The 14,083-nt window shown below is 26.4% G+C and overlaps 1 protein-coding gene across 3 annotated transcripts in view; it reads left to right on the top strand.

Moving 5' to 3' along the window:
• Positions 1 to 14,083, top strand: part of LOC114125876 (uncharacterized) — an 82,704-nt gene that overhangs the window by 57,697 nt on the left and 10,924 nt on the right. For all 3 annotated transcript variants that reach the window (XM_027989669.2, XM_050199510.1, XM_027989668.2), the window contains 5 exons: positions 897 to 937; positions 3,491 to 3,539; positions 3,603 to 3,701; positions 4,493 to 4,701; positions 5,107 to 5,244. In XM_027989669.2, the coding sequence (XP_027845470.2) occupies positions 897 to 937; positions 3,491 to 3,539; positions 3,603 to 3,701; positions 4,493 to 4,701; positions 5,107 to 5,244 (536 nt within the window). The remainder of the gene's footprint in view (positions 1 to 896; positions 938 to 3,490; positions 3,540 to 3,602; positions 3,702 to 4,492; positions 4,702 to 5,106; positions 5,245 to 14,083) is intronic.

Genomic DNA, 14,083 nt, shown 5'->3' with positions numbered 1-14,083 from the left:
CATAAAAATTCTAATATAAAATTACAGTCGATATTCCTAGCTCAAAGTTTGATAAAAGTGTAATTCACCATAAAACTAAAATATCATAAGGTTGATCTGTTTGAACTCAAATTCACTATATTATGCGTAGGTATAAATGAAAAAGAGAAAACAATGAGCGGTGCGTTATCATTTTTTTAAGGCAATTTTGATATAAATTCTTCAAATTTATTACCTATAGTTTTGGAGAACATAAATTTAATTATTATTCTAGACAATATTAATATTAAATACTAAAATTCATAAGAAAATGTGTAATTGGTTTATTCTTTATATTAGTTTTTTTATCGAGATATTTTGATTTTGAAATGATAAATTTATTAATTTTCTAACGCTGTAGATACATGTTATTACTATATCGTGATAATTATTATTTTAAGACACTTCATTCTATGATTTTTGTTTGAATTGTTTTGATTTCGAGCGTGTTTTATACAAATAATCGACTTATTATTAATATTAAATATAAAACAAGAATTTTGACGCACTCTCGTGCAAAGGCTGTTGTTGCTGACCTTAAGCGTCAAGATGGGATTATTGTGCTAAACCTAAACCGCAGTAACATATATTTAAGATATAGAACTAATATTCATCTTGGTGCTCTACCCCCCCCCCCCCCCACCACCACCAAAATATTTTACTTACTTAACAGGATATATTAGTATAGGATTTTATTTTATTTTGATAAAAATATGTTAATATATTATGAAGTATGTACAATAACAAACATGATATTTCGATTCTCACAATGTTCTCCTTTTTAAACGTTTAATAATGTTTAGCAGCCACCAAATTTGTTTGATTCCTTTTACACAAAAATTCATTTTAATATATAAATATATTTTTTTAATTTTCAGATATTCCACAGGACATTGATTTCAAAAATAGCGCTTCTCGGGTAAGTTTATAGAACAATATAATTTTGTTTATGTAAAAAATGTATTAATTTTTTTTCAAATAATTATATCTTACTTAAGTATAATAAATAAGTATAAGTATACAAGTATAATAAATGTTTTATGTAAGGTAAAATCAAACACACAAAAAAAATATTTGTAGTTTGATATTACAGAAATAAAATAAACGTTTGAGTTTTATTTTTGGTCATTCTAAAGTATTATTAATATTATGTAACCTTGATTGGTGATCAGTGATCACATAATACAAGGTCTATACAATGGCCGTGTAATTGATGATGGGTGTTACATCTTCAATATTTAGTTTACAGCATAATATAATATTATAGTATGTTGTTGGTTTAGGTTTTGGCCGACAATTGTGTATAATATATACTTATACTTTTATCAATGCATCTACGAAATTGGCGAATCGATGCAGTCGACGATAAATGTATAATATATTAAACGACAATCCCGCCTTCACACCACAACCTACCAATGGTTTAAGGCGGATTTCTATAGTACACGTATATCAATTAAAAACTACTTTCAAATGAAATTTCATAAATAATCATATATTCATTGAAACCAATCCCATCTTCTACACTAATCCGATGATGTATTGAAGATACCTTGTACATGTTACAAGGTATCTTCAATGTTTAAATTTTAAATAGGTGTGCTAAAAAAAAAACTTGCATAATAAAGCCACAAGGAAATCATACAATAAAATTGCATTTTAATCTCATATACATAGATAGTACCAATACAGTTTATACGAATTTATCGTAGTGTATATTATAGTTTTAAAATTTAAAATTTAAGAATAAAAACTACAAACATTTATAATTTCATTCAAGAATATTTATATAGTTAGGTAGCTAAAAATGTATTATTTAGAAGATAATATTTCAAACTTTCAGAGTCATATTTTATAAATAAAAATCAAAAATTTCGAATAAAAGTTTCTATAATTTCACGAAACTCAGATTTACACTATACAATAAAAAAGTTTTTATACACTAAAAAAGGAAATTTCATTTTATAGCAATAATATGTTAAAGATCTATAAAAGTTTGTTCGTTGTTTAAATCAAACCAGTTATTTTATCACACCAATGATATGTTTTTGGAAAAAATGAATTTTAAACAATTTAATTCATCTTTTAAACAAAACAAAGAGTTTTAAACTTTTAATTTAGTAAGAGTTTAATAAATTAATATAATAATTATTTCTGCTTTTGTGATAAACTTAATAACGCATACAATATGCGATATGTTATTTAGAAAATATTTGAAAGGAATTTTTTAGGTAAAAATAACTATGTTTAAGTTTTAAGTTAAATTTTTGTTATTTCGTTTTTCTATTATTATTATAATTATTATTCATTATTTCTATTAAGTTATTTTAAGTTTGTATGATTTCTAAAATGTATAGATAACGTATGTGAAATTATGTAAATTGTATAATATAGTAGGTCAAAAGTATGTTTGAACTTCAAACAAATACATCGAATTGCTAATATATTTTAATATTATGCATTTATTTATCTCGTATTATGCCAAAATATTATATAATCTTATTGTTCTGAGAACGCTGAAACTGGCGAGAATTGTTCTGTAGTTTTAGTTTATTTAATTTTATAAGAATTTAAAGATTTTCAATTATTTAAGATGTTCAATATCATATATTAAGGTTTTTGATTAAAATAACTCTGAAATGATAACTCCAAATAAAATATCTCACAAATTATATAACAAACTAACAACATTATTGCTCTTGCATAAAAATATTTCTTGATTTTTGAAAAAATATAATTAGTTATTTTTCGATCACGCACCATAGTTTATAATACTTATAAATGATAAATTTATAATAATATAAAAATACTTTTATTTTTCATGAGTATAATATGAATTTAAGATAAATTAGATAGAAATTTCTTTTGGGCGCGTGTTTTAAGACTATAAATTGTAATGTTAAAATTATATTATTTAAAATAAACGTGCATAATTTGCAATTATTTATCATTTAATATCATTTAATAATAATAAAAAAACAAAATTGTAAAATACTCTACATAATATTTTAATTAATTTTATTTCTTTATTTTATTTTGTGTTAAGTTTTATAACAAACATTGGTAGTCGATTTAATCATATTAAATAAATATGTTTCTATACAAAAATAAACAATAATTATAATTTTTAATACTTTCATCCATAAAATAAAAAATGCTTAATATTTGAATTAGATTTAAAATTATTATTGAATACTAATAATACTTACTATTATTATTATTAATACGTCGTAATATTTTTTATTACTCCAACTAATAACCAGGTCAATATGCAAGATTACTTACACAATAAATATAAACTTATTATTTTTATTTTTATTCATACATATAATAAGTTATCAATAAAATTAATATTGAATTATAATAATTTGTATTGATGAAACGCTAATGACCAAATTCATCAAATCAAAATAATAATCAATTGAAAAATATATAATATAAATAGCATACTAATTGTATGTATATTTTTCAGGCTATTGATCAGGATGTTCAAGAGTTGGAGAAATTGAAAGCTCCGACGGGTAATCTATTAAATTAAAATAGTTTTAAAATAAAATCTTTTATCAATTTACTTTTTTTGTTAGGACCACTGTCAGAATCAATTTCAATGATGAAAACACATGAATCTTCCTACACAAATGACAATGGCAAAGAAAAAACTGATGCTAAAATAAAACAACAATGTAAGTAATAACAAATTAAACTTACATTACATAATTATTATTGATTATATTTTATCTTGTGTACAAAGAAATGGGGAAATGAAATATAGATGGCTATACGATTTTAGTTTGAAGTTTTAATAAAAAAAATTGCATTCGTTTGATACTTTACAAGATAGAATTCATTCTCACCGCACCTATATATCATCAGACATCTACGAAATAAATAAAATACTTTTCGATATCAATTCGTCCGTGGTACACACATAAGATATACTTTAAAGGAGATATTCATTATGCATAGTTGTTTACAAGGAAAGGTTTGCAATTCCTTTGGGTATACGGTTTCTAAGGAACAAATAACTACGCGTTAAATAACGAGATAAAAGTGTTAAGTATACCTACATGCATTGTTATTATAGGATAATACTGGTATGCTCGTGGTAGACACACAATTTTGTGGTCTTTGGAATTAAATTGTAAGTATATCTACTTTGGAAAGGAAAATGATACATAAAATATAACAATGTTATGGCATAATAATGTACGTGTTCCATTAATGTACATCTTATATTGATACCTAAATTGTAAGCATAGATAAATAATATATCCTTATGTCTACGCGGGCGTGTGTCATGTAAGGCTAAATTTGAGCAGATTTTTTTTGTTTCGAGAGTTACTGTTTTTATGCTTTATACACGATACAGTTACGAAGGATAAATGTAAAATTTATAATTTTTTAAACTACAAATGGATTGTATACAGCAGTACGCCGTAAATTATATTGACACAAGTTTTGTTGGTCGATTTAGTGAACAAAAACGGCGAGCTGATGGCTAAACTGGAACAACAAATTTCGTCGAAAAACGACCACGAGGCTGGAGGTCGGCCGGATACGAAGGTACAGTTGTCGGTGGATATACCGAGCAAGGGCGTACACAAACAGACTGTTTACTCATCAGACGGAGAACCCCCGAGGAAACGAGACAGCAAATACAGAGAATACGACAAAAAAAACTACGTAAGAGTCACGTGAACTATATATTTCAAAGTTAGACAGTGTGACCGTCCTCAAGACCGTTTCTACAATTCTATAATAATCTTCACCTCAAATATTGTTTGACAAAAGTCAGCCAATTATAGAATTTAATGAGATTAGCCGTTTAACTATTATATGTTTTAGGATGTTACGTAATGTGTTATTTTTTATTACTAAATTAAATATGGTAATAATGTATTTTTAAATGGTTTCCATGTCCCGATGCCGTTTCTATTATTAAAATCAAATCAAAAATAATATAATCTCCTTTCGAACCCTTATGCGATAACTGCATGTGATTAATGATAATACGACCGCTTATATCACATAACGACACATTTTTCAAACGACGTATTGTATGTAATATTAGTTTTGTTACACATTCAGGACTCGCAGTTTCCTCCTCCAGTGTCGTCGTACTTCAACGTAGAAGCAACACCCGAGGATATGGCGGAATACATTTTCTTCACAAAGGACTTCAAGTCGGTGACGCAAGCAATAGAGAAACTCATCCAGGACGGGAGGGTTAGTACAACAGCTGTTACTATTATATATTTATTCGTTTATACATTTATTATTACGTTAATAACACGGCGTCGTGGATAGGCTATTTAGATGCACTTTATGTCCGTTTTCCAAAAGATACCCTATTACCTATATATATATATAATATATATAATATAGTATATATTATTATAATTTATCATATACAAAAACACTCCCCCATCCCACTCCACCAAAAAAAAAAAAAAAAAAAAAAAAACACTAAAATTACAAAATAATTAAATAAGAATATTAAGGGTAGTAGAAATATGGTTGAACATTAGCAATTTGCATTATCCATCTCAGGAACAACCCTTTGTGAAATAATTAGAGGTACATACAGATAGAAAGAATACATTTAGTTTAAGAAAGATAGAGAATATAATATTTTACTTGCTTAAAAGTTGGCTCGAATTCTTCTGTAAGCTGTAAGTAATCTGTTTTTAAAATATCCCTAGACAAGTATAATAACTTACACTGTTAACGTTCTAAGATACCTACTATGATTAATAGTATGTGAATCCTACAAAACGTAATAGGGTACAATATTACAAGGACTTATTAGGTAAAACTAATGTATACTAAGTACAAGCACGTCTAACATAACCATAAAGTTTTAATGCCATACAACATAATTCATATATATATATGAATACAAGATAACTTTAGAATCAAAAATAATGCCTAAGTCACTCAACTATATTTCCTATATTCGTTTCAAAATTCCGCCAATATTATAATAAGATAGAAAGATCAGAAAATAGATATAGAACTGCATTTACGTATATTAAAAAAAAAACCTAATGGTTTTCGTCGTTGACCATGATATACTAACAAAATAACATAATAATTATCTATAATAAGACATACTTAATTAGTACTATGAACCTGTAATAACAATTTTCGGAAAAAATTAATATACATCTTAAACATTTAAAAACTAAAAATAAAAAACTTAAAAAAACACAATATAACAATTAAGATCAGGAAAATTTTAATTTCATTAAATTGAAATTTTTAGGCCAGTTTTTTCATCATTATCCTATAATGTACTAACATTTAACTAACTAAAAGCCACCTATATCTGTATGCAACGTGTAAAGCTGATATTTTGTTATAATGACATCGGACGTGATCATAAAATCGTCATCTCCATCTCTTTATTGTAAATAAATAATTTAAATACAAAATTGCACTTGTTTCTTATATTATTATTAGTGCTATAAAAATCAATATAGTATTTTACGCTTAATATTTTTATTTTTAACATAGATTACAGGAGTGTAAATACACAATTTACAATATAAATATTATAAAGGATCTGAGCTGTAGAGACCAACAATATCAAACCATTTGACCGTTTTTTCTCTTGGAATACCTAATCAAATTTACATTTATTATTATCGATACGGTAAATTAAATGAATGTTAAAAATAGCCTTTAGTTATTGAATTACTCAACCAACACGTTACACGATATCAAATTCGATTGTGTTCCATAATTTAGTTACGTATATTTATTTTTGTAATGTCTAGACGAAATTTGATCAAAAAAATTGTTTAAAAACTGTTTAAAGTATAATTGTGTAATTATTAACTTTGGTTAAATTGGTTTTAAAGTGTAAAAATCAATAAAAATACAATAAAAAAGCAGTCTATTAATTTTAAAATAATTCAGATTTTAAGTATTTTTTGAGTAGGGAAAACTCAATACGTCCCATATTAAGAATGAACATGTCAATGTTCCATTTAAATAAGAAACTCAATAAAATTCTCATAAAACCATGATATTTAAAGATTATTATCATTTATTTAAAAAGAATGACACTACAATATAATTTATCTTTTTAATATTTTTTTTTTCTGGGAAATTGTATTAGTGTACTTGTATGCCACTTTTGAAATAAATTAGTCAAAGATATGAGACAAAATAATTATTATCAACTAGAATAATAATTTTGCTATACTATAAATATCAAACTTGAAATTAAGTCATAGTTTATGGTTGTACTAATTCCGTCACATTCAGTTAATGAATAACTGCAAAATATGCTTCAATGAGCATACTGTTGAATCAAAATTAATTTATGCATAAAGAAAAAACATAATTAAATAAATTTTTTAATTAAAAGCATTAAATTGATATAATTTAATACTTTTAGTTTATTTTGAACAGACTTAATCCTATAGTTATCAGCGTTATACAATATTTGCATTATTTACTATTGTATCAAATTGCCTGTATTTATGCATTAATAATTAACAAATAGTTCATATTATTTTATAATCGTATTTTATTCATTAAAATAAAATAATAATAATAATATTAATAAAAGAAACTAACTACCTAACTTATACAACTGTATATTATTATACATATGTTAGCATTTTCACTGTAAACATATGGCTTCAAGCAGAAAAATAACTTGTACATAGTAGAACGTAATAATACACTGTGTACAATTCATTTCTCATGAATGGAACGATGAAACATTGCCAGTGCCCAGTGGATATAAAACTTTAATAATATCGCTTTTGTACGAGCGAAAAAAAATATAATAATATATACTTTCGCAAAATAGTATACCTACGCATTTTTCTACTCATAATTGAATTCGCCAACAGTTTGTTCCGAGACTTTGTGTACTTTAGGTACACAATAACACACACAATAAAACTTTAGTTTATTTTTAATTTTAATGAAAAATAAGTTTAGAATGTCATAAACCATATAAATATTACAACAGTAATAATTATAGTTTAGATTTTAATTTTCCTGTTCAATAGACGTTTTTTAATGTTAAATTTTATTTATTTTGTTATATTACATTACTATTTAACATTATTGATAGATACCTGAAGTCCTGAACATAAACTTTAAACATACGTACGTATCGAATTTCCATAACACTTCGTTTGACATAAATCCGAGTCTCCCAAAGATATGACCTGATTGACTGTATATAGCAACACTGAAAGTTCTGTTTGAGGTATACAAGTAAATATCGGTGGAATCAATAATTGTCCGCCCATCGACAAAACATAATATAACTGTATAGACAATATTATGTAAATAATTGTTATGAACGATTATTTTTTCAAACTAAATAAATCAAATGCATTATACTCATCTTTGCAGCATGAAAACCTCTATAAAATATTTTCGAAAATTCAACAGTATTTTAATTTTAAATATATTTTATAATAATTTATGAGATTTCACATCAGTAAATATTTACCTGATTTTTTCAATGATTAAAATTATACGAGTAAATTATTTTTGATATTAATTCAACAAAATATTTATTACAAAATGATTAAATTTAAAAGTAAATACTAAATACTTAATTGACATATCTAAAAATGTTGTGAAAATGATTTTCTTTTGTAATTTTTAACAAGTACGTTACGATATAACATCCAGTAGTAATCCGTCAACATACTGTCATTCAAAAACTCATGATAATGAATTTTCACTAATTCAATCTTTTGATAAAACGTTCACCTTGTCGATCACTTACTGTACCTAAGTTTTCTGGAAAAAATCTAGGTGTGTATGTAAAATATAAATCTTCAATGATATTTGACATCCTAGTTAATTATACAATTTTAATAGATAATTGGTTTAATTGCAGAACCTAAATTAGGTAAACAATATTATGTTTATTTCTTTTCAAAAGACCACTTATGTTCATATGACAAAAATATCGATTGTTGTAATGATTTTTTTGTTCCCTCGATATTATTTGTATTGCAAATGGCATAGATAATGTTCTTTTTTTATGATAACATTGATCACATAATCTTTTGTACAAAAACTATACATAATATGTGGTGCGAATTCTTTATCTTGATTTCCAAGTAGACAACTAAAGTACAACTAGTCAATTTTCCGAATATCATTTGTAATTTTACATTGTTGCGTTACTTAATAGAAAAAGATCCACGCACGTAATAAAATATATCACAATGATTTTTACTCTGAAGAGGCGTAATATTTAATATAAAATAAAAAGAAATACTTACAATGCGCTCTCGTGATATCATACTTATATGCTGTATTAATACATGAACGAATGGACGTTCATTACATACCGATGTTATATCATTATTGAACATCGATTAAGATAATACTATAGATTATATTATATTTTAAAATACATTCGAAACATTTGGGTATATAGTAATACAATATACAGTATAATATTATATTAATTATTTATAGAACACATTTTTATCAATATTATTTTGAAAACTGTATGCGCTAAAAGAAAATGGAAAACATATTTGAAATCAGCATTAAAAAATATTTCCTTCAGTGTAAAATATAATCCTCAATGAAATTTCGCGTTGTAGACCATTGAAATCGTAAAAATATGACAAACTGCAAATGATTATTGGCGGGGCGAGATTGTTTTTTTTATATCAACGTCAATTCTCTAATACTTTGTGCGTAATATACCGCTTCAGAATTTGACAGTGAGTTTTTTTTCAATTATTTATTTATTGTTTTCGTTTTCCCCCGTACACATTCAAATAACATTGTTATTGTGACGACGCTTGTCGTGGTCTTTTTTTTTTCGATTTTCACGAGTGATGTCTCCTAATCGTGGTATTACATCATTCCCCATTTTCGTATACGGATAAATAAAAGTACACCGTTCGACGTATAATATAACAAGACAAAACAAAAAAGAATTTCAGCCACGTCTCCTCGAATGACGAAGGTTCCTCCGAAAAGACAGTTTTAATGTCGCTACACAACTGCGATGTTCATTATTAAACATTTATACATAGAAAGTATAGTTTAAATTCTGCATGCTCATACTTGTGCGTTTGCGTACAGTTCTACGAATACTTTTACAGATCTACACATTTTACGGATAAACATTAAACGTATAAAGTCTGACGCTAAGACGTAGTCGTAACTCGTAACAGTCTGTGTAATACAATTTTTATTGTGTATGCGACAATACGAGTAGAGCTAATACAGACATTGTGCAGGTATAAATTTCTCTAATTCCACAACGAGCCATTTTCGTTTATTCCGTCTTCGCAGTTTATTCTAATATACACATGATATAATATTAAAATTTACCGTGAAGGTACAGTTTTTGTAATACACTATATTTTCGTCGCTATACGAGACATTATTATCGTGCCTCGCCAACGCATATAGTGTCATCGTTGTCGTAAAAAAAACGACAGTAGGTAATTTACTATAATAATATGGTATCGGGCTGGGCGTTTCTCGAAATGGTCGATAAGGTTTTTCGTTTATGCATTGAATGGAATGAGATGTAACAAAAATAACTTCACAACGTTCAGAAAGGTTTGTGCTCCAGAATAATAAATACATATATTATTAAATAACTATACAATTGAGTCGGAGCTATGCAGCACAACGACGCTGAGGTAGACGACTTGAAGGTAATTTTTGTGTTTTAAAAGAAATTCAAAGCGGTATAATGTCGGAATAGTTATTATTTAATGCGAGTTATAATCTATTCATGAATTATAATGAATATCATTATATTAGTTGGTAATATTATCATATAATATTTTAGATGTATAATTATAACGTTTAATATCAGTTGCAAACTTGGTACTAACATACAACTTTGTTTAGAGTAACATTTTTGAATAATATAATAATTTCAAACTGACCTAAACCTTCAAAAAAATCTGTCAGCCAGATGCGAAACTTCAGTTTTCACTGACATTTAAACAATTTATTTCTGAACCAGAGTTGCTCAACTCTTTAACAATTTATGGTGGATTAAACCATTTGAAATGCTATATACTCACTGATATTAGTTTCATCCACACTATATAAAAATATATTTCATTATTAATTGAATTCTCATTGTTGCCTATAATCTGTATCCATCATAAATTAAAAATTAATTTAAAAAAAAAATGTCAAAAATTATCATATTTATAAAAATTATTGTAGATTTTCTTTTAAAGACTTCGATTATAATAGATTCTTAATAACAATCGAATTTATAAAATATATTAAAATATTTTTAATAATTACCAAAAATTCAAATTTTTTTCATATCAAAAATATACCTATTGCTATAAATACTTTTAATAAAACTTACTACGTACCTACAAGTTTATGAAATTGTCATTTTATAATAAAATAAGAATATCAAAAAAATATGTACTCTTTAAAAGTGCATACTTTTAAATAAAAATTGAAATTTTTAATCAAGTTGTTGATTTATAGTTTTATTATTCATGAGTAAATAATATTATTTAAACATTAGCCAAGCGTTAGACATTGTAGCCATAAAAAATTACAAAAACATAATCAAAGTAATAGTACACTTATATTTTTTAAGTGTGTACAAACAATATAATTCTTGAGGTCATTATAATATTTTATAAACCACTATAATATTATTAAAACGCCAACTGAAAATTCCAAGTGCTCAGGCTTTAAAATAAAACACTGAACGGTCGAATATTATTTTATCGCCGAGAGACGACCATCGCCAACGTCGTATGATAATAAAGACTATATTATGTCAATATTTAAATATATTATATAATTATATTTTATTTCTATGTAAGCATACATTTATTTATACAAGTTTTTATATTATATTAATCACAAACGTATTGTATTTATAGGTGCTCGTGATATGTAGAAAACATTTTTTAAATAAGTAAAATATACAAAAATAAATTTGAAAACGTTATTCCTTATCCCCTTACAGACACGATGATGATATTACACCACTAAAGATATCATTATACATAGGAGTATTATTATTCATACTATATATATTGTGTGATGTATAATATAGCAACCTAATAATAATATACACCGCGGCCCACGAACTGTATAAATCGACGACCGACTGTACGTTACATTGTACGTTTATTGATGACAACATTTCCAAGTACGTGTGTAATATTATACTATCTATAGTGTACGTATATACCTACAGATATTGCATTTATGTATTATACAGTGATTGATTTCGATAAATCTCTGAACGCATCCAATTACTGTACATGATGGGAGTTTGGGACGCATTTTGTATGTGTGTAAGTGTATCGGTACTGATATAATTGCGACCGCATTGTATTTTGTTTCCCATACTATAAAGTATATAATATAGCTTACATAATAAAATACGAATTAATTTTAATCGATTAGATAAATTATATAATAGGTACGCTTCGAAAGCATATAGAGCGTAATTAATCGTATCGTTTCACTGAACAGTAATTTTATTGATTTCATATAATATACGATAATATACTGAGTAGGTATTTTTGAAACTATTTCCTCTCAAATGTGTTTTTAAAAGTAACACATTGTAACACAAAACTATGTTTTGAATTGTGTGTAGAACAATTTTATACAGTGTTAAATAACGAAATAATCACTGTATCACTCGTAATCTATGGCTAATACTTGGATGTATTATACGACACCACATACACGCGAGCAGGGATTTGAGGATATCTTATCCGGGTTTTGCAGGACATGATTTTCCACGCACAATTATTATTTACTGTTAAAAATCGTCTTTTTTTACCGTTTAAAAAATTATTTATTTCAATCGTTATCCTCGTCATCCGGATAATAAGTTTGTTAGTGATTTATGGACCGACACAATCCCAATACACATTTATATTTTATAAGCCTCGTCCGTTTTATTATAGTCGTTTCTCTGGAGCATTAATACGTGTTGCGCTGATCGTAAATTATGTATAGGTATCCGTTTTTCAATGACGAATTTATTATATAAATAAAAATAATAACGTTAGTGTTGCGATTCTGGACGTGTCCAAAATAAATTCAAAACGTCCAATTTTCGATCAGTTTGTATATATCGCTGCGTGCGTGAAAACTTGGGGCTTATAATGTTGTTATTTATTATACGCATAAAAATTCGTCGGTGTTATATGAAAATTATTCAGACAATTTCATTGGTCTAGATACATTGCCCGTTTTACACGGTGAAATTCTAGTCTAACGTGGCAAAATATTGATTGAAATATGTATATGATGAGCGTGGATGGATAAATTATTACATTGTGTGGGAGGCAGCTGTCGCGACTCATCCGGTGATGTGGTGAACTTTAACTAATTGTCATGAGCAAGCGTTTTTATCCGATACTCGACCCTCCTCTAAACACAAACAATCACTCTAAAAACAAAATTCGCTTTAAATAAATGACATTCCCTTACAATAACAGACCACAGTAACCACGTCATTAAACGCTATATACAATCATCCCTCCGCATACAAACACTCATTAACAGCTGGAAAGACTAAGAAGCGGGTGTTATATACACCAGCCCTTGCCCACCCACCCACCCACCAATAAATTCACAATTTTATTGATACGTGGACATTGTAACGAATAATAATTTCAAATCTATAAAATGACTTACCTAAAATAACAATTGAAAAATTGTCCCACGAGTAAGAAAACTAGAGCTGATTTGACCCCACATCACGTATATTTTTATAAAAATTAGTTTAAATTACTTGTATTTTATTTATTTCAATATACTCCCATAATTATATAGCGACAATAAACTGTGGTTAATACTCAATACTATAACGATAATATTTTTAAGCGAGTAGCGATGTATTGAAATTATTGTTTACTTAATTTATATGCATTGCGTGTTATACATTAGTATTGTATTTAACCACAAACTATAGGTAATATCTTATCTCAGCATTCTAGAGTTTTATTTATATCTTTTATTGGTACCTTTATAACATTTTAATTACTTAAGAATAAATGGTTTATGTGTAACAATTCTAAAGTTATTTTTCCAGTTA

This window comes from Aphis gossypii, chromosome 2 (assembly GCF_020184175.1).
Source record: "Aphis gossypii isolate Hap1 chromosome 2, ASM2018417v2, whole genome shotgun sequence".
Classification (NCBI taxonomy): Eukaryota; Metazoa; Arthropoda; class Insecta; order Hemiptera; family Aphididae; genus Aphis; species Aphis gossypii.
Note: the sequence above shows the minus strand (reverse complement) of the source record. Positions and strands in the feature narration are given on the sequence as shown.